The 25963-nt window shown below is 37.9% G+C and overlaps 1 protein-coding gene across 2 annotated transcripts in view; it reads left to right on the top strand.

Annotated features, from left to right (window-relative positions):
• Window positions 1–4518: 4518 nt before the first annotated feature.
• Window positions 4519–25963, top strand: part of LOC125777292 (maltase A1-like) — a 213632-nt gene continuing 192187 nt past the window's right edge. Inside the window, exons 1-6 of one of the 2 annotated variants that reach the window (XM_049451718.1) lie at window positions 4519–4812; window positions 8393–9426; window positions 9906–10053; window positions 10171–10366; window positions 10630–10770; window positions 10904–11083. In XM_049451718.1, the coding sequence (XP_049307675.1) occupies window positions 4638–4812; window positions 8393–9426; window positions 9906–10053; window positions 10171–10366; window positions 10630–10770; window positions 10904–10970 (1761 nt within the window). In that variant the 5' untranslated portion in view covers window positions 4519–4637 and the 3' untranslated portion in view covers window positions 10971–11083. Of the gene's footprint in view, window positions 4813–8392; window positions 9427–9905; window positions 10054–10170; window positions 10367–10629; window positions 10771–10903; window positions 11084–25963 lie in introns of those variants that run through there. The other variant, XM_049451719.1, reaches the window with a different exon arrangement.

Here is a 25963-nt window from a genome sequence, read left to right as displayed (position 1 = left end):
TTTGAATTGGTATTTCTTTGTGAAAACCTCAAATTATTTTAAAAATTTCGATTAAATTGATTATGTTATCGTGAATGAATTCTTTCATTTTTTTTGGAGAAATGTAAAGCGAATTGTGATCACATTTGATTTGACTGAAGTTCTTGTGCTTTAGCAAAAGCATTTGGCAAATTCGTAGGTGTTAACGTAAAAGGTATTTGGCTTAAAGGTTAATAAACCACTTATGAATGCGCGGCACAAGGCGGTATTCGGTATATGTAACCGGTATCTCGAAGGCTGCCTAGTCGTTATCAACTAAGTGACCGCACTCCATCTGGTATTACTGAAGACCAAAATAGTTGTATGCGTGGATTTTTAGCCTATAAGCTCTATATGACGAATAATAATCTATATTTCATTAAATGATTTGAAATATTCCGAAAGTAAAATATAGGATACCGACCTGACACTTACTTAAAAGTTATAGCTAATAATAATACTTAAGTTCAGAGTCAAAGTATTGGTATCAAAAGAGTATCAAAGAAGTCTAACGTCAGTAACAATGAATCAATTCGGTTCCTTATTTAGCCAGACTAATACCGGATACTAGACAATTTTTGTTGATGGAATACAGACAGGTAATTTGTAGTCACAATCGTCTGAGATTTCATTGAAACTTTGCAGAACATAAATGGGCTTAATGATCTTGGAATTTTATTTGATTCTAATCTGCTATTTACTAGTGGTATGAATTAAGGAATATCTTTATTCCTCTGTTTTCAACTGAGCACAGCATATTGCTTATTTCTAGGCCACATAATGATCAATATTAGATAACTAGAATTGAAAAAGTATTCTTTTCTTCTTTTTACATATTGAAAATTATGTTTGAATAATGATTAATCAAATCTTAAATCTTACTAGTTTTAATGGTAAAAATAATACTGTTTATAAACAATTATTTTTATACTCTCGCAACAAAGTTGCTAAAGAGAGTATTATAGTTTTGTTCACATAACGGTTGTTTGTAAGTCCTAAAACTAAAAGAGTCAGATATAGGGTTATATATACCAAAGTGATCAGGGCGACGAGTAGAGTTGAAATCCGGATGTCTGTCTGTCCGTCCGTCCACCTGACCGTCCGTGCACGCTGTAACTTCAGTAAAAATTGAGATATAATGATGAAGCTTGTTACACGTATTTCTTGGCTCCATAAGAAGGTTAAGTTCGAAGATGGGCAAAACCCACTGCCACGCCCACAAAATGGCGAAAACCTATAAAGTGTCATAAATAAGCCATAAATAAAGATATTAAAGTGAAATTTGGCACAAGGGATCGCATTAGGGAGGGGCATATTTGGACGTAACTTTTTTGGAAAAGTGGGCGTGGCCCCGCCCCCTACTAAGTTTTATGTACATATCTCGGAAACTACTATAGCTATGCCAACCAAACTCTACAGAGTGATTTCTTTCAGGTATTTCCATATACAGTTCAAAAATGGAAGAAATCGGATAATAACCACGCCCACCTCCCATACAAAGGTTATGTTGAAAATCGCTAAAAGTGCGTTAACTGGCTAACAAAAAACGTCAGAAACACTAAATTTTACGGAAGAAATGGCAGAAAGAAGCTGTACCCAGGCTTTTTTTAAAAATTGAAAATGGGCGTGGCGTCGCCCACTTATGGACCAAAAACCATATCTCAGGAACTACTCTACCGATTTCAATGAAATTCGGTATATAATACTTTCTTAACACCCTGATGACATGTACGAAATATGGGTGAAATCGGTTCACAACCACGCCTTCTTCCAATATAACGCTATTTTGAATTCCATCTGATGCCTTCTCTGTATAATACAATATATACATTAGGAACCAAAATAAAAAAATATGTAAATGACGGATAATGAAATCTCGATTATCACTTTATAACGGTAAAAATAAGAAGTTCGGTGACACCCGAACTTATTCCTTACTTATATGGAAAATTTTGGATAAGCAGTGGCTCAATTAGATTATTTTGGCTCTCAAATACATACGTTCGGCTTGCTGCAGCATTACTGACAACAAACACAAACATTTTAAATAAAAATACCCAAAATGATTGCAGCAAACACGTTGACTTGCCCTGCTGCCGCCTGGTTGCCGATGGCTCACCTGAAATTAACGGAATTCCTGATTGCTTTGTTGTTAGTTCAGTAGAAATCTAGCTTCGGGATAAGCTATGTTTGTCATTCTGAGAATTATGTTGTTGTTCTCTGACTTCGAAGTTTTTTGGTCGCCTTTTTATTTATACATATGTAACATACTTGTGTGTATGTATGAATAAAATAAATAGAAATCGACAGTATTCGGAATTTGGTTTTCAGAAATTTCGCAACACATTTTTTCAGGAACTTCATGTTCAGATTCAAGTGCAATGAGGTTTTCTTTGAAATATTATTTATTATTACTCAAAATATAAGAAATCCGAATTAAATATTTAAGAAGAAGAATTCGAGTCAGGCATTTAACTTTCAGCTGATATTTAGTAAGAAGTTTTTTTGTTATAGACATGCATCAGCAAACTGGGAAGCTAAAATTCTAGTGTCTTTACTCTATCCGAACCTATTTGTGTGATATTCCCAACAACTTCGCACTTCACTGCAATACGGAGTAAGCAGAAAATAATTGTTTAATTAAATTTAGTGAATTTGTATCTGATATTTACGTGTCGCTACTTTAATGTCCATTGAGACGTCACAAAGTGACTACGAACGCGCTGCAGATGCTTATCAAGCCATTGACTACTCATTGCGATCAACACATCATTTGCTCTTTATGGCTACACACACACACACGCGCGCGTATGTACATATGTGCTTAATGACAAATTCGGCCGTTGTTTTGCTGTGTTTTGTGCGAACGTAAATGGGCGCTCTCACATGTCCAATTAAACGGTGTAATTGCTAAGCAAATAATGAAAATTACGATTAATCAACACTCCGGCGAGCTACGAATTTTCGCACGTTAATTAAACGGAAACAAAATTGATGCACAACAAAATTCGTCACAAAAACACAATTATGCAACTGTATGCATTTATGTGTGTGCGTGTGTGTGGGGGGCTATGGAGTGTGTGTAAGTAATTGCATACTTGAGCCGATAACTACCGGTGACGGACGTTTTTTTGAAGTTAGTGAACTACCGACATCTATGGAGCACAAAACATAATTTTTGAAATGGAAATTTACAGTTACACTGAGCGGTTAATTTGCTTATTAAATGAATGATCGATTATGTTGTGAAGTGTTGTGCTATAATATTAGCATCTGTTCAATTGTTTCTCCAAGAAATATTATACAACTGAACAAATCTCGATTATAGCTTTTGCTGAATCTTTGGATAAACTGCTTTTCATATCCAAAGGAGAGATACTAAAAGTTTTAAGCTGACTGCGAAAGATTTTAGAAGAAGGCCTCAGAAACACTTGTATACCTATCGGTCCCTCCCTCGATTTTCGGAGAAGCTTTTTGACCTCAGAAACACTTGTATTCCGGATCGGACCATGGTCCCTACATCGTCATTAGATTACCTTTATCCATAATTCTTAGTGCAACAGGACATGAACATGAACGATGAAGTGTAATGTTTCATCCGTTGTAATAAATCAGCGCTGAAACACCTTTCTTTCCTTCTCTCTCTCTCTCTCTTTCCCTGTTATTAATATAATTCTCCAATTTCAAGTTATGGTCACCCAATACAATTTTACACTCTGCTTTCTAGCGTTATGTTTTGGTTTCTTGTTGCTTTCCTGAAAGGGTAGTATTCTTTATGAGACTAGAACTCTGAGCTTAAAAAATTTTATTTTTCACGTTAGCAAAAAAGCCGCTTTGCTAGCGTTATACAGTCAGTCAAGCAACATGAATCACATGATCGCTGGTATTTGAATCGACAGCCGTGTTGAAATTGAGAAATTGAGTTGAGAGAACAAAAAAGAGAGTCATTATAGTAGGATCCAGCTTAATACAATCTGAGTATTGGACAGGCGAGTACTATCGCAAGAAGTGTTAACAAAAAGCGAGCACCAGCAACTTCTATTTCAGTTACGGTGTGTGGTTTCAACTCGGCGGTGCGACTCGATTCTGTGACTGAGTGACCAATTTAGTGAGGCAGGGACTCGGCTTAATAACTCATAAATATGGGGTAACATATATATTTATATAATTAGCAGTTGCAGAGACTCTCTCCCTTAATTAGAAGTGTGCTATGACCTAAACTATATGGCTTTATTTAGCAAGTCAAAAAATTCGAGTTAGCTAATTGGCCGCGATTACAAAATGATTAAGCCATAAAACTAAAATAGCCCATCACGGAATGCATTGTATAATATTTATTTACATACATTTGAACATAAATCTAATTAATTGCGTTAATTAACACCTATTTTGTTAGAGGACCCATATCATGTCTTAATAATGTCACTTAAGTGCAAGTATTTTTTTGAGTGTAACCAACTCAGATCAAATCGGAAGCGGCCTATAAATATCGTGTGGAGTTCTAGTTTAGAATTCAGTTGCGATTCGCCGCGGTTGAACGAAGTTGTTGTGTTTCACATTCCCGGGTTAATTTTTTTGGTGTAAATTTACGCTGTGCTTGAAAAAATATTAAAAATCGTATGGTGACACGGTTAATGATGCATGTGTGTCGTGTTTTACTGGCCGCGGCTGCCCTGTTCGGGTTTCGCTCAAATCTTGTACGCTCCAAGGAATGGTGGGAAAATGCTAATTATTATCAGATATATCCGCGTTCGTTTAAAGATAGCGATGGTGATGGTATCGGTGATTTAAATGGTAAATATTTTTAAGGAAGGAATGTCCAAAACTTTTTGTAGAAAGTGAATTTTGAAAAACACAAAAGAGAACTTTATGCATCGATGACAAAGTTCGGTTCACTATGTGGTTTGGGACAGAGAACTTTTTCAAATGTAGAATGTCAAATTAGAAATTCCGTTCGGTAATAGTTAGAGCCCTTTTGTATTCGAAACAAATGTGTACCTAACTAAGCCTAGGTTTACGTCAGTTCGGTTTGATGTCTAAAGGTAAGCGTTCTCAAGTAGTTAAATCTTAACTTCCGAAACATGGGACAGTCAAAGAGGAAGTGTTGAGTTGTTTCCTTTTTTCATCTTCTTTTATACAGCTTCTGCAGATGGCGTTTGGTAAAATTTCCAGCCTTACAGCGGAGACGCCAATAGGGCAATGGTCTGTTAAAAGCCCCACAAATAGGGAGAAACTAGACTTACTGAGATAACAAGATTTTTTACGATCGATCTTGGGTCAAAAGGATTTTTTTCTTTAGTAGTAGAACGCAAGAGAATACGGGAAAACCCGCTCCAATAGCGGCTATAGAGTGCCTTTCCTTGCTAGCTCCTCAACATTAAAATTTCCTGCGATTCCGCTGTGGTCTGGTACCCATACCAGTCTTATCACAAAGAGCTATTGTTGGCGAGGCTAATGAGTTCAAGGCTAGTATCGACGCCCCGCTTTCTAAGGGGATGCTCACTTCTCCAGAGTTGATAGAAATCTCCTAAACTCCTCCACCAACCTTACCCACAAGTTTTGACCGATCCTCCTTTCCTCCAATGGCTTCTCCCACACACAACTTCCTTGCCCATATATGAGCAGAAAAGGAGCTGCCAGAGTTCGGTTTGGCGACTCCATGGTCCAAGTGATCCGGTATAAAATCAAACTGTATGAGGATTTTCGAGTATTCAGACACGTGTTCTTTTAAGAACCTAGATTCTCTGAGTTTGGTAGCAACTTTTACAGCCATACACCTTCCGACGATGTCTAAAGGCATTATATGCAAGATAGCGTTAAGTCCTATAGTTGGAAAGGCACTAGGTGCAGTTTTGACTACCTATGGTGTCGTGGAACCAGAAGATCACATCAAGTGAGAGACCAAACAGTCTATCAATTTCTCTAGAGTTTTTTGTAAAAAGGAGGAGTGGCTGATGGGACTGATGTCCTTGCCATAATGTGGGGGCCCCTACCAGCTTTTGGGCTGAACGTAACTTTGACCTATCTCCAGGGCACAAGATGTAACTCAGTTTTATGCACTTTGCATAGACAGGTACCAACCAGCTGCTGCGCTGGTGAGATGCCATCTGGTTCCGGGGACATGAAAGGTTTGAACGAATTGATCGCTCAGGTCAAGTGCCGTTTATCCAGCAGATCGACAAAGGCTGCGTAATCATCTTGCTCCAGAAGACTTATTGCGCGGGAAGTGAGCATCAAGAAGCATCCGAAGTGTGTCTTCACTGTTTAAGGTTTTTCGCGAGATTACGCCTGAACCTAGAGAACTCACGACAGTTTTCCACTTTTCGCAGAATCTTTTTCATGAAGTTTCCTCTTTGCCTTGTTTATCTCGGACTTGTATATTGCAAGTCCCGTTTTATACAATGCTCTGTCGACTGACTCACTCCTACCTGTTTATTGAATAATCGTCTGTAGAACACTCTAATTTCTTAGAGGTCTATAGTCCACTAGAGAGGCTTCTCTCTGCCTTTCGGTGTTTTCAGTGGACAGAAGTTATCCAGTGCAGTTTTACAAACCGAGCTGAAGATTTCGACCCATTCGTCACCTTTGCGAAAAATTTCCCAGTTTGTATTCCTAGGCGGACATTCTCCGACTGAACCCCATGTATTTATGACCAGAGAAAAAATGATCGTCCAAGACCAAGACCAAGTTTGAGATCAGAGAATCAATTCCGTGTGAGGCCAAAAGCCTCTTTCCCGCCTGTAGTCACGAATGTAGAAGAGTTTCTTCTATTATAAATGTACAACGCTAACTACGAAATCAAAAAAAAAACGACTCATCTCTGTTATTAGGGTGCAATGATGACGCCGATTCTTCTTCGTGACGCTTCAGCCAAGGTCTTCCTCAGCAATAAGGGAGGTGGTACCACCCCATCGTCGTGCGGCAAAGGTTATCCAGAAATCTCCATCGTCGCACTTAAGTTTTGCCGTCACAATATTAGCGTTGCTGAAATTAGTTGAAAGGAATACCGTTCATTTATTTCATTCCATCATAGAGGCTTTGGTTCTATCTGCATATTTGGACATAGTCTTATAACTATTCCTTCTCAATCCAGAGATGCCGTTACTAGTCAGCCATGGTTCCTAGATCAGGACGACATCAGCTTCGACTTGTTTTAGACGAAGCGGTAAATTGGCAGAGACCATATTTCAGACTGCACCTCCTCAAACAGCTGTTCGAGGCTGAGGACGGAGTCCTGTTTGACCGTCTCCATTTGTCGTATCTCCCTTGTATTTACTGGAGGACCGACGGACTACGAATTTTATATGGTTCCTCGGGTCGCTCCAGTCATATTACCCTCCAGTCATGCGTTGGTAGTAAGGATACAGTATCTAAGGATTTTCTCAATCGCGCTAGCTGCCAACCAGATGCGAGCCCTAGGGCGAAGTCAAAAGTCTGCTTTGTCTGTAGCGTCCAATGTGGCTCTTTTTGTCGCTCCTTTACCCGATAGACTGCCTCCTGCCATAGGACAGCAGATCGTTCATCGGTACATCTAATGGGCTTATGAAGGCCATGGTTCTACCCATCACTCTCACAACTTGGGGGTGGCATGGGGCTTCTTCTGACCACCTTCAGGAAGACAGAGGAGATAACTGTCGCCACTCTCTTCCATTCCTCGCTGGAGATGCGACTATTTTACCTTATACCCGGCCCCGTAGCGTTCCACGATTTTGGGCCCAAGGCGGCGGTCTACCTTCAGTTTTCTAGCTATCTCTGACTAGCGCCGTGTAGAGCCTTTCATGAGTTAAGCAGAGGTCCCTTGACTCTACTCATGCCGCTTGCCGTCCGGTTTCCATCAGCTTATTGCTCGTAGAATGGCCTGATGTAGAAATTCCTACTGAGGTATTGGTCCTGTTACTGCATTTTGCCAGCGATGATTTTGTTAAGGCCGCGAATCTCACGAACGTTTGATTGGTTTAGATATCTGGCCAGAAAGCTGCGGATATTTCACAAAAATCCTTTGGATAAAAGCCATCGGTAGTTGGTTGAGTATATTTTAGAACTGAATTTCTTCATACTTTATACTGAATATGAAGCTTTATAACTAGAGTTTTCAAGAGCTTCCCAGAGTTTTTAGAAGTTTAGTCCAAATACCCAATGAAGTTTGAATAGTTTTAAGTGGAAATTTTTAAAAAATCGCAGATTCTGAATTGAATGTGTGACTTTTCGCAAGAAGTTCCAGCGTTCACATCTCGGCCTCTGTCACAAAAATAAAAAAACTTAAGCTCTTCTTTAAATTCTTTTATATGATATGAGCGAATGTTTATATATAACTCGAAAATAAAGAGTAATAAGGAAATATATTTCTATAGTTTCTTCTTTCCACAATTTTCAGGCGTAACACAGAAGTTGCAGTACCTTAAAGACGTTGGTTTCACCGCCGCTTGGCTTTCGCCGATTTTCAAATCACCCATGGTTGACTTTGGTTACGACATCTCCGATTTCTATGCCATACACCCCGAATATGGTACAATGGAGGATTTCAAAGCGCTTGTCGCACGCGCCAAACAAGTTGGTATACGTATAATACTCGACTTTGTGCCCAATCACACGAGTGACGAGTGCGAATGGTTTGTGAAGTCGGTGAATCGTGAACCGGGCTACGAAGACTTCTACGTCTGGTCCAATGGCACTGTGGATGCAAACGGTAAACGTCAGCCTCCGAGCAATTGGATCAGCGCATTCCGTTACAGCGCCTGGCAGTGGAACGACAAGCGTCAACAATATTATTTACATCAGTTCTCCATCAAACAGGCAGATTTGAATTTCCGTAATCCATTGGTTGTGGCCAAAATGAAAGAGGTGATGCGCTATTGGTTGGATACTGGTATTTCTGGATTTCGCATTGACGCTCTTCCATTCATGTTTGAGAAAGAAGCATATGCGAATGGTAGCTACCCTGATGAGCCTGTTATTGATAATGTAAGCGTCTGTCCAGATCCCGACGACGAGTGTCACTTGAAGCACATCTATACACAAGATCAACCGGAATCTATAGAGATGGTATATCAATGGCGTGAACTCGTTGAGCAATACCGTAAAGAAAAAGGTGGCGAATCGATCGTACTCTTAACTGAGGCCTATACAAGTCTGGATAATTTAATGTTGTACTACGGAGATGGCCAGCGAAATGGTTCCATGGTGCCTTTCAATTTTTACCTTATGCGAAATTTGAAGAATGATTCCACGGCGCCACAAGTTGTGGATTACATTCAGCAATGGATAACACGTATGCCTTTGGGCGTGCAAGCCAATTGGGTCTTGGGTAACCACGATAATCCGAGGTATTCTACACGTTTGGGCGTACAACGTGCGGACTTGTTCACGATCATGCTACAGACCTTGCCGGGAAATGCGGTGACCTACAATGTATGTATTGCTAATATTTAGTAATTTTTGCAGGTTTGTGGGTTCAGTGTTGGCGTCTTGTGATATATTTTAATAACTGGTTCATTTGTTTGCGCATTTATGACATTTTAGTCTTGCGAAATCTAAAGAAATTGGAGATAAATTGTCGAGGTTTTACAGAAATTTTCAGTTACTACTAAAACTAGGAGCTAACTAATTTTCAAAACCAGAAATACTTTTCTTTTAGTCGTTCTATTTCAGCCTCTTTGACTTCACTTTCTTATCGGGTCTTTTTGCAGCTAAAAGGTTAAAAAAGCTTTCTAGTTCTAGGAAGACTATCAGCCTCATTTTGTTTAAGATGTTTCGCCAATGTGACCAAACATTCCCAAAGAACACTTGAAATCGTCACTGATAATTCTGATTTCATGAAAAAGCTTTGTAAAAGCACTTCAAATATCTTTAGATAAAGTTTGAAGAACTTTTTTTTATTAATTTTTTAGGGCGAAGAGTTGGCCATGACAGATGGAAAGGTCACCTGGGAGCAAACTGTCGACCCGCAAGGCTGCAATGCAAACCCCAGCAACTATGAGAGCTATTCGCGCGATCCCTGCCGTACACCCTACCAATGGGATGCGACGAAGAATGCAGGTGGGTTAGCACAGAAAGCTAAATGTTTAAAATATTAAAATTTGACTTGTTTAATTCATGATTTGTCCAAATATTGGAACTCATTTATAATACTCTCTATATCTCTCTCGTTTGTAGGATTCTCGTCCGCCGCGCGCACTTGGCTGCCAGTCGCCAGTAATTATCGCACAAATAATGCCTTGGCACAATTGCGTGCTCCCAAGAGTCATTTACAGTTATTTATGAAATTAATTCGCCTACGCCAAATGCGCTCGCTACAAGATGGCGCATTAAAGATAAAAGCAATCGGCAACGACATTATCATCTACTCACGGTGAGTGGAAAGTTTGCATGCAGAATACATACAAATATATACTGCAGTAGGCATATTTGTCGCTAAAAACTTGACATTAGTTGTTTGGCGCACTGAGAATGCACTCAAGTGGCGCCACTCATACGCACTCATTGCATAATGCACTTCATATTGGTGCCACTGAAGAAGCATTGAGCGCTGCCGTGCCTCAATGTTCGATTGCTATTTGTTGCTCATTTTTGCTTCGGCATTAATTCTCGGTTTTTTTTCGCTTTTCTCTACAGTCAGGCAGCGGGTGACGACATGTTTGTGATTGTGCTCAATCTGGGAGGCAACCAGCAGAGTTTGAATATCAATCAGTACTTCGATATTGGTTCCAAGGCGGAGGTGATTACTTCGTCAATGCAGTCGGGTTATCATGACGGGTGAGTGTGGGGGAAAGTCACACAGTTTTATGAGTCTGCTTTTGTGGGATTAGCAGCTGTGTTGTTTAGAAAATAGGATAAAGATGCTCTTAAATGTATAAGTAACTTCTTTCATCTCGTTATATATTTTCAGTGTTATCATTGACCCAAGCAAGTATGTGGCTGAGCCGTATGTTGGTGTGGTTTTGGTGAAGTTATGAAAAGTTCCTTATATGTGTTGGATTTCGCCAAATATTATGGGCAACAGTTATACCTATCCTAGCTTTAAACAATTTTTCTGAAAGCAATAAAGTGCATATAGAGCAATAACTAATTAAGTGTTTCAATATATAGGGCTATAAGTCACAGGATACTTCTGCTTCCAGCTAACTGTTACAAATATGGTCAATGATGCTTTCATTCATATATAATTAGAAATACAACCTATCAGTCTTCTATGAAATTTGTGATTTCCTTGTCTTTGTTTATTAGTTATGAGAGATTAGATCGGATAGATTATATTAGATTCGCCCAAAAACGATGCGGTTTCACTTAAAATACGACAAAATCCCAGATATGTATGTCAATCCTGACACTGATTTTGTGGTGAAGGAATTAATGCTTTGCCAAGTACTCTAGTGAAGGTAAAATGGGAACATCGGAACCCCTTCTTTAAACTATCCAGTATTCGCTAGACTAGAGTGGAAGCATCTCGGCAGTCATATCTTCTATAAACCAGGCGAATTGACTAAAATTTATGGCTAATATTGATAACTGTTTCTGTGCAAATATGTTCGTTTTGAGCCATACTTAGGAATTCTGGGCCTTCATTGTTGTGAAATCGAGATTATTCTTGTATTTAGTTGACCTAGTTAACCAACCAATAACAAAAGAGACTAATCGTTCACAAGAAAATTGTTACTCTTTAGTAAATGCTTGTGCTCCTGAAGTTCATAAAGCGCATTCGGCGATTTATACGATGAGTTCAAATATTCAACAAAGAACTTCCTTTAAATACATAATGCTTGAAAAAGCCTGCGGTGATAATAGTTCGACGTGAGCAGGTGTGCTTGTGTGGTACAAATTATTTAAAGAGGATCAAGAACGCGTTGACAACGAATCACACCAAGGACGGCTATCAACATCAACTGATGATCAACACGTTAGTAATGTAAAAGAATTGAATTTTGAGAAATCAATTGGGCCTAAAGAAAGTGAAAACACGATTGAATCCAAAACAACTAAATTTGTTCGAAAAACAGCTCGTGCTAGCGTCTGTGAAAAAAAACTTTGTTAAGAAAATTCACGTTCTTGGACATAAAAGTATAGGAAGAAATTTTGAAATCTGTCACTCGGGTCCTGAGATATAGGATTTCACCAAAAAGTGGGCGGTGCCATGCCCATCATCCAATTTTAACACCAACTCCCATAAAGCTTTCTCATACCATGTCAGATTTAAATTTAATATCTTTGGCGTAATTATTTAGGTTTTTGGCTAATGGCGATTTGTGGGCGTGGCAGTAATCCGATTACGTCCATTACGAGCTCGTAATCTTTCTTGTACTAAGGAACCCACATACCAAATTCCATCGAGATATCTAAATTTTTACTCAAGTTACAGCTTGCACTGAGATGGACGGACGGACAAACAGACAGTCAACCAGATTTCATCATTTCTTTTCATCCTGATCATGTATATATTGTATATAATTCTATATCTTTCTCGCTTAGTTTTAGGGGAACAACAGGTATCGTAACAGTTGTAGCAACAGTTTACAAGAGTATCAAAAAAATTGCTGGAGAATGTTCTTTCGAATAATAATAATATGTTTTTTCTTTAAAAAGTTGGAAATCTTGAAATGGATCACCCTTTAGTTACGGAATTATTTATGGGACATGGTGATGAGATCAAATCATACATTAAGTCACACTAGGATAATATAGCATTCCTATCTGCAAACAATTTTTTTTTCTTTATTTGAAAATCACGGCACTTGGGAATTCTTTTTGAGAAGCGCGAATGTAAGCTTTCTCTGTACAAGTTCACTGTAACTGTTACGACATTTGAAGGAGGCAGATGAAAAATAGTTTTAACATCTATGTACAATATGTAATTAAGTTGATTTTATTAAAAATGCGTTTATCATCAAATTCAACTGGAAATTTATGCAAATTAAAGTATTTCTAAGAAATGTTTATAAGCCATATTGGCGCTTTTGGTTATTCTGGTTAATCTATCCTCTTATGTTTCTTAAAAATACATAAGCAAATTGTACGAAGCTTGACTTATCTAAGACTTAGTCTCATTGCAATACTTAAACTTGTTTATTTTAGACTAATTCTTATCACCACTAGAAATGATAGTGCACACATACATTCAAACACAAATACACTTAAAAAGAGCAACTGCATTAGATTGCCGTCGACTTGTAAGTCAAGGTTCATCCATAACCACACACTTGACCCTAAACTTTTCAACATAGTGGCACATATGTGTGTCTGTATGTGCATACTTAAATCTAAGTATGAAATTAAATTGTGCAAAAAACCGAAATAAATGAAGTAGGCCATGTCAACAAGCCTGCAGGCTAGACATGAAAGCTAATATTTCAAGCGATGGCTCACAGCCAAATGCCAATGTGGTGGTGCATTTCATATGAATGTGCTTAGATAAAAGCACATGAGTGTACTTATATGTATTTTTTGATTTATATGTGTGTGTTATGTGTATGTATGTAGCTGTATTTAAATTGATTTGCATTCGGTTAAGCACACGTTATTATATGTGGCGTGTAAATTAGGGCGGTTCGTAAGAAGACCAAATTTACTTCCTATGGCCGATTTTTTCGTTTGTTAAGAGTTGCGTACACACACAACAGCCAGTGTTTGTCGATGGTATGATGAATCCAATCGAGATCGTACGTCGCTCTAAGACCAATTTCGTGAAGGTCGTCTAAAATCAGATCAGATCAGATTTTCAGAGGCGTCTTGAGATTGTGATAAATATAGGCATTAGTGGGATCAGCATATAAAAGTGGCTGGAAAGTTCGTAGGCTATCATAAAAAAAAACTGATAAAATTTGTGTTGATAATTCAATATACTTGATACAAAAATTATGGCGGTGAAAAAAATATTTTACAAAAATAAGACTCCGCAATTACCGCAAAACTTTCTCCCAGCGAGCGATCCTTAAGATCTGAGAACATAAAATAGTAGCTGGGGACCAGATCTAGAGTACACGTTGGTTGCGCAAACAATACGAAGCCCAATTCATGAATCGTTTTGATAGATTTGTAAGAGTGTGCACTTTCTCCTTCTTCAAATGGAGCAGTTTTTTCGCGATGTAGTCTCTCTAACGCTCCAATAATACAAGGTAATAGTCGCTGTTAATGGTTTTTTCCCGTTTGAAGACAGTCGATGAATATTATACCTTGAGCATCTCAAAATACCGATGCCATAATCGTGCTAGCCGAATGTTACAATTCTTCAAGCTTTTTGGTCGGTTTACTACGTGTAGTCTGTTCGGCAGATTATCTACTGGACTCCGTTTTTTTCGTAATCACAAAACTTGGGATTATTACATTTGAACATCTAAAAACACTGTTCTACCTGTTAAAAGAGGGCTCGCGTGGCACCCACTCGGCGCAGCGTATTCTCATACTCAAATATTCGTGAATGATATGATGTATACATTCAATTGATATCTTTAGAGTGTCTGCTATCTCGAACAACATCACTTTACGGTCATACAAAATTATTTTGCCAACATTTTTAATGTTTTCGTCGTAACAACCTCTGCAAAGTCTCCACTGCCTTCATTGTTATCGGCGCTCATTATGCCTCGTTCAATCTAAGCAAACCATTTTTCAACGCGTAGTTTCCCTAACGCCGAGTCCATGTAGTATCAATCAATCTAGACTGTGGCTTGAACATAATTTTTTCCTCCAAAATGTAATGCTTTATTGTCACACGAAATGCATTTTTTTAAATTTTTTTGTAAATTGACACAAGTTGCTTCACCCAAACTGCTATACCCCATAAACTATAGCTCCACAGCTTATTTAATATTGCATGAATTTTGTGACATCGTGGTAGGTGTGGAATAAGGGCGTTTCAAGATGAGCCGAATCCAATAAAAGTTGTCACGCACAAAGCATTGGACTTGTCGCAACTATTCCACTAGAACAACGCAGAGCAGTAATTTTTGAGTGGTTCATTTAGAGCGGTTCGTGACCGAATGATTTCTCTTGGAGAATATTTTGAAAAAAATACCAAAATATAAATTGCAGGCCTCTACCTAAAACCCGCTGATATGGCATTAACACTACAGAAAACATATTGAAACTTAAAATTTAGGTGGAAAAGTTTATTATCATTCGAAAGAACATTGAATATTGTATATATTGAAGATTATCTCTTTTAAATCTTGGCCGCGGTTACGTCTCAGACCGTCCATTCAGTGAGTCTAATTTTCGATGACTCGTTCGACCATTTTGACTGCAAACTGGCGACACGCGTGATGTTTAGTTCCAAGACCTGTATCGAACTGGATTGTCCGCGTAGACTTTAGACTTTACATATGTACACTGCGCATCATCAGGTTAGCATATACCATCGTGTTAGTGCTTTAGGTTCGAAAAATAAAGCGCTAATGTTTTTAAAATTAATAAAAATTATTCTTGTTTATGGCCCATTCAACTCCGAGTTAAATAAAACAAAAAAATACTGTTTTTTTTTATTTTGTGTAATAATATTTTTGTTTTTTTTTTTTTGTCGAAAAATAACATAAAAATTAACAAATCTAATTTGGTTCATCAGGTTAGCACAACATCATTTTTTTTTCATTGTTGAAAAGTTTTTTGAACACATGAAATTTTTATTAAACTGTTGCATATAGTACTTTAAACATTTTTATACAAAATTATAATGTGTTGATCTCCCTTGTTGAGAATTACCTCATAGATTTCGATTGGGAAGCGATTCATATAATTTTCCAATATAAGTAAGTGAAGTGGTGGACGCAAGGGTCCTTGATGCCTTCAATTAGCTCCTCTTTGTTAGAATATTGTTTCCCAGACTCGTAAAACTTTACGAGCTAGCCATCCCCATACGTTTTTTCTATTATATGATGCGTCGGTTGAATAAGGCGGCCACTGCATTAGACGGACATTTTTGGTCCTCAATCCATGAATTTAACCACCCGGGCAGTGTAGATCGGGGGCATTTTCGTGTTAGAAAGTCCACGGGCAGATCTCCGGACAACGCTTTGGAAATGGGGAAAAGCTATTTCAAGTACGTTTTGTAAGTGTTTGCATTCATTTTGTATAGGTTTAAACACTGTAACTCGCACGTTACCGTAATGAGGAGATGGCGCCACCACACCCCCCATCCTACTATGAAGGCGATCCAAACTGATGGTCCTCTTTGCGAAGATCATGGAAGTATTAGTAGTTGTTATCCGTCCGGACCTTCCAAATTATTTTTTTTCATCCGAGAATGGCAACGTAGCGGGGGCCAATCAGTATTTCATGTGTCATGTGGCTTCCATCGCAGAAATTCAAGCGCACTTCCTTTCTAGCAACGGTTAGAGGGGGTTTTTTCTTGTCATTTCAGTCTTTTTAAATGTGGAGTAGTACATATCCACTCTTTGAATTGTAGATAAGCCGCGCTTTAACATTAAAATTTGCCCCTAATCTTTGCGGTCGAGGCGTGAGAGTTTGAGGCTTCTCTCAAAACTGCTCTTCTTATCAGCAGCGGAAATAATATATTAGTCCCCCTCCTTTGTGTTTATTTTTTGCCATAATTCAACTAATTGCTGAGGAATGGCCTTATATAACTTTACCAGACTTCTGCCCATTTTTTGGATATTGACATTATTGACAGCCCTGCTTCCTTGTAAGGTTCAATTTTGGATCTCCTCAACAAGATAGCGATTTTCCTTCACCTATATTAAAGCTAATAGTTTATTTTAGCAGTATAAAAAAATTGGTTGCAATACGTATTCAACTGTTGAAGATAAACTGAAAAGAATTTGCATGTGCTAAGTAACCTGATGACGCAAAAAATACAACACATTTCCATCCCCAAAAAATAATAGAAAATAGCAAAAACCAAATAACGGGATCTTTCTTTCACATGTTCTCTTTGCTAGTGATGGTGTATACGAAGATCAGAAAAATAGAGTAAAATAATTTTGCTGCATCTTAACAAAACCAACTACAAGAGCAATTATATAAAGCTGATAGGCTGATAGGTGTGCTAACCTGATGATGCGCAGTGTATCTCACGAGGGAAATTATCTGCTTACCGAAGAAACACTTCGACTTCTGACTCCATTGATTGATGAAATGTGTGTGGGAAGTGGCGCTGTCTTGTTGAAACCAAATATCTCTGAGATCACAAGCATCAATTGCAGGCATCAAACAGTCCGTTATCATGGCGCGGTAACGGTCGCCATTGACGGTTACGTTATTATATTTTTGAGAAATAGAAAAAATGGCCACCTGTGACACCACCGGCCAGTGCCCACAACCCCACAACCAAATGTTTTTTTTTTGTTTTTCTTAGAGCTTTTAAATCTCTTCAGGTTGCTCTTCGTCACAAATGCGGAAATTTTGCTTGTCTACATACCCTTTGAGCCAGAAATGGGCTTCGTCGCTGAAAAAAATTTGGCTCGAAAACCTCGGATCTTCCTGGAACTTTTCAAGAGCCCATCGAGCAGCATCAGTTCTTGCACAAGCTGTATTTCGTACAATTTCAATTTAAGATATCGACGTAAAATGTGTCGTCGTTCTATGTGTCAGCTCTCAGCTACGGTTACACTGTTGAGTTGACCATAAGTTTATCGAAGCGCGAAACACATTCTTTACAGAGCGTGACTTATCGTAATGAAGTTGAACGATTTGTTAACGTTGTTCAGGCGTAAGTTTTTCCATGATGAAATGCGAAACAATACTGAACAAAAAGAACATGACAAAAAAAGCTGATGGAAAAAGTACCTCTACTTGGATCACCTGTTATATGCTATACAAATTGAACTACCGGAATTAAGTCCTTATATGGAAACTGTTTTATTTGGCAAGATATCTTCACGAAATTTTTGAATTATTAGTCAAAGCTTCGGTATAATTTCCTCGAAAATTGCTTAGATCGGGTTACTGTAGCACATATCTGCCATGCAAATTCATCTTTCTAAATAAAGTCCTTGTATTGAAAATTTATTTTGTTTCATAAATTATCTCTACGACCTTCAACACGGATTTTTTTTACTGCCCCCAGGATAGGGCCACCTTAATGCAGTGTAAATTGCTTACAAAAATATCCACGTACATGCAAGTCGCCACGCGTTGCCATTGACAAGCTTGCGCAGCAGGCAATTGTCGACTTTCTTATGCTCGTATGCACACAAACATGCACAGATACACATATACATGTTCAAATATACATATTAGCATTTCAAATATACATGTATATATGTATGTGTTTGTGTGTATCGGCAAAATCTCTCTTTGCACTCACTGTTTACGGCTCAGGAGACTTTCTTTTCGCCGCTTTCAGTTTTCATAAGTTCGCATTTTGCATTCAATCTGACCTCGTCTAAAATACCGCACCCCCACCACATGCCAGCAGCAAATCAGGTTCACTCACTTGCACATATATATGTATGTGTGTGTGTGTTTGAAAATCTGCTGTCGCTTTTGGCGTATATTTACTTTCAATTCAAAGGCTGTCTGATGTTTAATATTATTATAAGTTAAACGAAATGTTTTTGGAGGAAATATGCATGTGTTTATATTAGTATTTACACGCACACGCAAACACATGCACAAATTTACTCACACATTCAAGCACATACATACATATGCTTGTATGCTTATATCAAAACAAGTGTTTGAGTTTCAGGATTTCATATACATACACATATATATATTAATATATACAAGCACATATATATTAGTAAACACATTAATACACTTGCACTTGCATGCGTGTGCGGCATTAGCACTTTTGTTTTGTTTTTTCTGCCACATTTCTTATTTGCATATTCATTTTTTCCTGCCCTTTGGGGACTGCGCCTTTTGTTATGCTCATGTTATTAATATTGTAGCATATTTTTTGGCGTCCTAACTGTTTGTTTCATTTTCTGTTAGTGTGTGCCTGTGTTTTGCTTTGTGCTGTTGTTTTTATGCCTCAACATTTTTACATAATTCTGATTTAAGTTCTTAGGACAAGCTCCAATTTTGCACATATTTCTAAGCACTTCATTGCTTTCTGCTCGGGGCGCCGAAATTAAATGGTTTGGTGTCGTAAACTCAATTGGTTTTAAAAATTGCCATTTATGATTATGTAGGAATTGCACTTCTTATGTGTTTGTGAAAAATTACTTTTGCAAATATATGTAAATGCCAATGGTTATATACCAGGAACTGGAAATTTTATATTTTTTATGAAAAGCCAGCTTTGCATCGAGTGAAAATATTTCAGATTTCATGAAAGTATGGTCATCAGTAATTTGTGGAAATGTATGTGAAAAATAAAACTGTGACGAGATTCAAATATTAGAAGACTAAACGCAACGAGAAGCGCCCTAAATTACTGCCTGCGTATTCAGCTCTAGATTGCAGAGAACTTTCGCCAGAGTTCTGAGCTCTTAGTTCAAGTAATCTAATCACCGCCCGTGAAAAAGGGGGTTAATTAAGTGTGTTAACTAAAACGATTTTTACTTTAATTTGCAGTGAAAATAAAAACGAATTTTTTATATGAACCGAAGTCTGTCAAATAAAACGTTTCCTAGTCAAAAAGAAAGGAGGAAAGCAGAAACAGGGACCTGTAGCTAGATCAGTGGTTATGTTAAAAATTTACAGAATGCCTGTTAATGGTTCACAAAAATTCTTTTAGAAGTAATGTAGAATCACTACCAATACTCAGAACTATGAATGACAACTTGCGCCTTGCCTATTCCTAACTTTTTTGTGTCTACTGTTTAGCTTGTTTGTCGATGACTCTGTGAACACTTCCAGTTTTAGTTTTATCCCAGCAACTGTCGAAGATTGAAAAAGCTAAACGATTAAAGAATAGGTAGCTATTATTTGCTTTGAGCCGAATTCTCAAAAGTTTAACCACATTCAGAAAGAAAAGTTTTTAATCTAAATTCCTTAAAAAAACTTGATTTTGACCGGCTTGTTCATATGACAGCTATATGCTATAGTAATGCAATCTAAATAATTTCTTCAGAAAGTGAACCTGCTTAACAATCAATGTTGGCTTAAACAAAAATCTATGCCAAATTTCGTGAAGATATCTCGTGATCTATCTCGTTTTCCACATTTTGAAGAAATTTTATCGTTCAGTTTGCCAGCTATATGCTATATATGGCGATCCGATATCAGCGGATCCGACAAATGTGCAGCTCCCTGGCAAAAAAAGAACAAAAAATCGATATCTCATACACAAAGGAACTTCTTCTTCTTCTTTATTGGCTTATACACGGCTTATAGCCGAGTTTTCAACAGCGAGCTAGTCGTCTTTCCTTTTCATTGTTTGGCGTCAATTAGAAATTCCAAGTGTGGCCAGGTCCTTCTCTACCTGGCCTTTCCAAAGGAGCGGAGGTTTGTCTCTTCCTCTGCTTCCATCGGCGGGTACTGCGTCGAGTACCCTCAGAGCTGAGTTGGTTACCGTATATACAGGTAGACGGACGGATGGTCTGAAAGACATTGGCAAGTCGGAAGATCTCGTCATGCAGATAATTTATATGGATATTTAAATGGTTTCGGTTTTTAAACGTTTCCATTTAAGTGTTGCAGTAACGTAGCAAACTTAATATACCCTGTTCAAGTTATAACAGTGATTATGAAAGCATTTTTCGGAAGGGTTCATACCACAATGAGATGTCCTACAAGCGGTTGTAAGCTCAAGAATTATTTTTTTTTTGTTTTGTTGTTTCCTTTGGGATCACTTTCGTATTATTACAAGGCGATCCTTCATAAATTAGCTAATTTCCCTTGTTCCGATTGCTTTGTATATTTCAACAGTTCTTACTATTTAGTTTACCTTATTTCTGTTTGATTCAACTAATGTTGTTTAGTACGCCTTCAAAGTACGTTTTTTGGAAGCTTACGAAGTTAGTTTTTGTGGAGGGGTTAACGTCTTTATTTACGTATTTCGTACAAAAGAGAAGTTGCAAGAGGACACTTTTAGGAGAATATGGGAACCGCGAGGTCGTTGCCCAATTCTACTCATTTGAGCATGGCGCTGGCTAAGTTGTAATTCGATATGTTGTTTAGGTAAAAAAAATGCTCCTTTATTCTCTAAGTAGTCGATGTAGATGACATCTTTTGAATTCCAAATAATAGTGCCCTTCAATCTGATAGAACAATCTTCGCAATCTTCGGAGTAGATACGAGGGCTGCTATATATGGTTTATATTTTTTGTTTTTTTTTTTTTTTTTTTCTGGGCCTAATAATGAAAATAGGAATATTTATCAACGAAAATGGTTTTATTGTTTCTTCAAAATATTCTCCATCAAGATTTATACACTTTTGCATGCGCTCAACCAATTTGAAGCACTTTTCCACTCTGATTGAGACACCTCCAAAACATGGTTTTTGAATGCTTCAACAGCATCTTCTGGCGACGAAAATCGTGACACGCATTATTTTTTTGATGTGTGGAAATAAAAAGAAGTCATTGAGTGCCAAGTCAGGGCTGTACGGCGGATGACCTATCAATTCGGCGTTTTGGCGGCTCAAAAAGGCGCTGGTTTGAGCCGATGTGTGAGACTCGCCATTGTCATGGCTGCACAATGATTCGTTCTTCTCTTGTTCGTTTTGTCGAATTTCTCCGAAGACTTCAGGTGCAACAAATGGTGGTATACCCTCAGAATTGAACCGTCACTACGTTTGCTCAAGCGGAACAGTCGCCACGTGACAGTTTTGCCGAAGAAACAGGCGAGCATTTGCTTCGAAGTGCTTCTTCCACGAACAACTTTCGTGGATTAGGTTCGTCTTGGAAGACCAACACGGTCGATTGGCTGTTTTGTTTTTCGGACTCAGACGCATAGATTCATGATTCGTCACCTGTGTCGATCTATAAACGTCTTTGAAGCACCGCGATCGTATTTTTCAGCATTTCTTTACACCAATCCACACGAGCTTTTTTCGAGAGATTGTCAAATTGTGCGGGATCCAAGGAGAAACAAACCTTTTTGAATCGGCCAGGTGTTCATGCAAATCGAATGTATGCTGGTGGCGAGAAAGGCATAGGCATGCGCCTCATCTGAACGTATGTTCATGACGGCCTTGCATTATCAGCTTCACGTATGGCATCGATGTTTTCTGGCACAACGGCTGTTTTTTGGACGACCTTACGGAATTCGTCTTTGAGCGAGAGTCAGCCACGATTGAATTCGTTGTAACAGTTTTTCACCCCCCCCCCCCCCCCCCCCCCCCCCCCCCCCACCCCCCCCCCCCACCCCCCCCCCCCCCCCCCCCCCCCTGCTATAAGAGGATGCTTCATAGCCATACAAAGATTTTAGTTCATCGATGCACTCTTAGTCGTGATAATCCACGTCGAAAATTGTGAAAAATGATCGCACGAAAATGTTCACGAGTTAATTCAGAGATGAATTTTTAATTCCTGTAAATAAAACAATTCACGATTAAATGAGAAAACGTTTCTGAGTGATGTTATGCTAAAAATGTCAAAACTTTCCAATGGAAATGTCACAGATTGCACATCCTCAGGCAACAAACTTTAGTGTTGCCCTACGACAGAGATAGATCTATAGCAGCCTACGTAAGCTATCATGAAGGTTCAATGTTTCGACTGGTTTTGGTCTCCGTTTTCTATTATTACAATTCGATGATGGTTATGAAACGTCGAAGAAACTCGTTTGGAATACGTTTATACAAGATCGCTCTTATTATTCGGAGGTAGGTAAATTTAAAAGTCCTCACGGCAAATTTTTTTTGACAAGTTTATTTTTAGCCGATCACATTTCATAGTCGACGAAAATTCTGCAGAGTGAGCATTGTTTTGAGATCTGAACAGAATGGTCGCTGTTTTCTACGAAGTCTATTGTCTCAGCTTTATCGCGCTTGATCAACCATCAGTCAGTTAATTCCTGATCACATTACTTTGGTTAGATTTCTCACGGTTTTGGCTTTTTCGAGGCACCCGCATTTGACTTATCACAAACCGATCTGTGGTCACGTGAAATTCGTTAAGCCAATACTTTGGAGTTGCTATTGAAGGATTACTCCACCATATATTTAGGCTAATCCATAATTGGACCGTCTGATTACAGCCTTAGTTTACTCATGCGGCCTTAGTTCTAATTATAATTTAGTTTAAAATGGTTTTTAGGTAAGCAGAACTACGTTCTGTTCTGTAACAAAGTTTTCGCTATTCACGTTTCTAATTCCCGTCTGCCTTCGTCCGGAAAACTAATTTTCACGAAATCACGAAAATTATTGCAGTTTCCATTTAACGCTGACTAATCTTACAAATTTTGTAGCCGCGAAATTGCGCTAGCAGTCGGAAATTCATCACAGCAGCGCCAACAACATGCGGTGGCAGCAACATTTTCATTCATTCATGCAACATGAAATCTGTGCACATTTCCAGCAGATCAGAGTTGGCAAAGCAATTCGTTTCATTTCATTTCATTGCATTTCATTACTTTTCGCTGCGTTTTGGCGGTGAAATTTCCTTGGTGTTTCGTGTTTGCTGCGCAGCGAGTTGTCATTTAATGTTTACATGCGTTTAATTGTATTTTCGATATTTCTATGCACACACGCACACACACACGTGTGCGCGTGTCAAATGGTGGCAACTCTGCCCCTTGTATGGTCATGTGTGTATATGAACGAGAATGAAATAAATGACGTTGGCTCGCAATGTGACAGCTAGAACTGTTGTTTGCTTTTGTTGTTGTCGCCCGTTTGTGCAGTGGCGGTTAAAAAGTTGTTGCAACGACAGCGATAAAGCAACGTTTCAAAACTTCGTTCTGTGATATTTATTGTCGGGAGCAATTCGGTGTATGCGGATGTGTGAATGAATCATTGTATGTATGTGTGTATGTATGTATGTTTTATATTAAATATGTATATGTATTCAACGCTTATTTTCTGCGCTTAAAACGCTTAGATACAGTGTAACGACATCTAATGTTTTGAGAGTAAAATAATTAAACTAACTAAAGCAATCCAAAACGGCACGTCTATCTCTCTCTCTCTCCCCATCTCTATCGTTCCCACTTTACTGCACTTAATTGATAATTATTTATACCACCTGGCTTGTTCGTTTCACACCTCTTTTTCGAGCTTTCATATAACTAATTTACTTATGAAAAATAACACAGCTTTACAAAGCCGATTTTTTTTTTGTTGCCTGGGATGAGTTAGCAAATTTTGATGCCGCGGCCAACATTTGAAAGAGACAATCTTCAAAAAATGCTTGCCAAAATATGTTCTTTCGAACGATAATAAACATTCCCAATTAAATATGAAGTTTCGTGTTTATGTGTTTTATTGTTTTTAAAAAGTAGGAAATCTCTATCTCTATCTGTATCACCCTTCATATCTCATATTTGATAATCCTCGACTTTTTTATTAATAAATGTATAGTTTTTCAGTCATGATTAGGGTTCTGTGATCTTTACCGAAAATATGCAAAAAATTATGCAAAAAGTTATTTAAAAATCAAAAATTGAGATATCAGAATTACAGTCTATAAGATATCTTGCTTTACTCAATGTAAATCTCGCTTCCATTCCAGAAGTAATTCGCATGGACTACTCAAAATAATGATGCCACCAAATACATAGGTATCGGTGCAGTCTACTAATAAGAGGGTGAAATATCTACAGAAAAACACTCAGGGATTTAATACATAATCAACTTAGGATATGTTAAAGTGTTTCTCAAAGCCTTTGGCCTGGAAGGATATTGATTTAGTGACATTGGTAAAAAATTGTCGAAGCTTGGTATGGTAAAGCCTCAAGGTGGACTATTTGTTTATCCTCAAATACGGCTAATAACGAAAAATACAGATTGCGTTAAGCTTATAACAGTTTCGTAAATTGAAGCTTGAAAAAGATTTGTGTTGATAGTCGAAACTTTTTTAGGCAGCCACCAAGTACCAAATTATGCAGACACTGTTCGAAATATGCTGTCAAACTGAATTTATCTCTAGGTGCAAATTTTTGTATCAAGTGGAACTAACTCCGTAATAATCTGAATAAATTTTGGGATAATTATGCAAATTATAGAAAGGAACAGGACGAATGGTTCAAAAGTGATAGAAAAAAATGAAGTCAATATTGATGTGGATCGCACATGACGGCATATTGCTGCTAGTTCTTAAGAAACGATAGTCGACTGGAAAATTATGAAAGACAAGCTCATCAAAAGCGTTTATTGAACTATAATATGTGATTTCGAGATTTTAGTTTACTTTGATGCATTCTTTTTTTTTCAAAACAAAATTGACTTTGCAAATATTTTAGTTACTTTTTTAACTCTGATTTGTTAAAGCAAATTGGAAATAAAACTTTAAAAATAAACGGGAACAAATCTTATAACATCATTGATAGTTTCATGAACTGTGGACACAAATTTATCAAAATCTTATACCTAGGGTAAGAAAACGACTGTTGACCAGTGTCATATATGAATATAGCCTCCTTCAAGCTAGCTCGGCTTTGAAAGTATGATATTAATAAGGATTTTTTCTGCACGCCTCTTTCTGTGATAAGTTTTATGCAAATTCTTTAATCAAGCTATGCGTTTTCTTCTATCATCATCTTCAGATTCATTAATTACTTTTGTATTTAAGGAAATCACTTACCTTCGAAGAATACTTATCAGACGAACTTTAAAGTTCTGTTCAACTGACAAATAAAAGGCCCATATTGTTGCAAAATTTTAGCACTTCCCTTACCTAACTATTTTTTTGTAATATCTTTCAAATCTTTAATTACTTATGGTTAAAAAAAACAGCTATTTGATGATAAGCTTAAGATATAATGGTTGTCAAAAAGTCTTCTTAGTGACTCAAGCTTCTTCAAATGGTTTTATAACGGCTTTATGACTTACTATCCAGTCTATTTCGAACAATTCAGCGTTTTTATCGCATTGCGAGGAGGGGGGGGGGGGAGGGGGGGTGGGGGGGGGGGGGGGGGGGTGGGAAAAAGACAGGCCTTCCGGAACGTG

This window comes from Bactrocera dorsalis, chromosome 3 (assembly GCF_023373825.1).
Source record: "Bactrocera dorsalis isolate Fly_Bdor chromosome 3, ASM2337382v1, whole genome shotgun sequence".
In the NCBI taxonomy this organism is placed as follows: Eukaryota; Metazoa; Arthropoda; class Insecta; order Diptera; family Tephritidae; genus Bactrocera; species Bactrocera dorsalis.
This window is presented reverse-complemented; position numbering and strand designations above follow the sequence as displayed.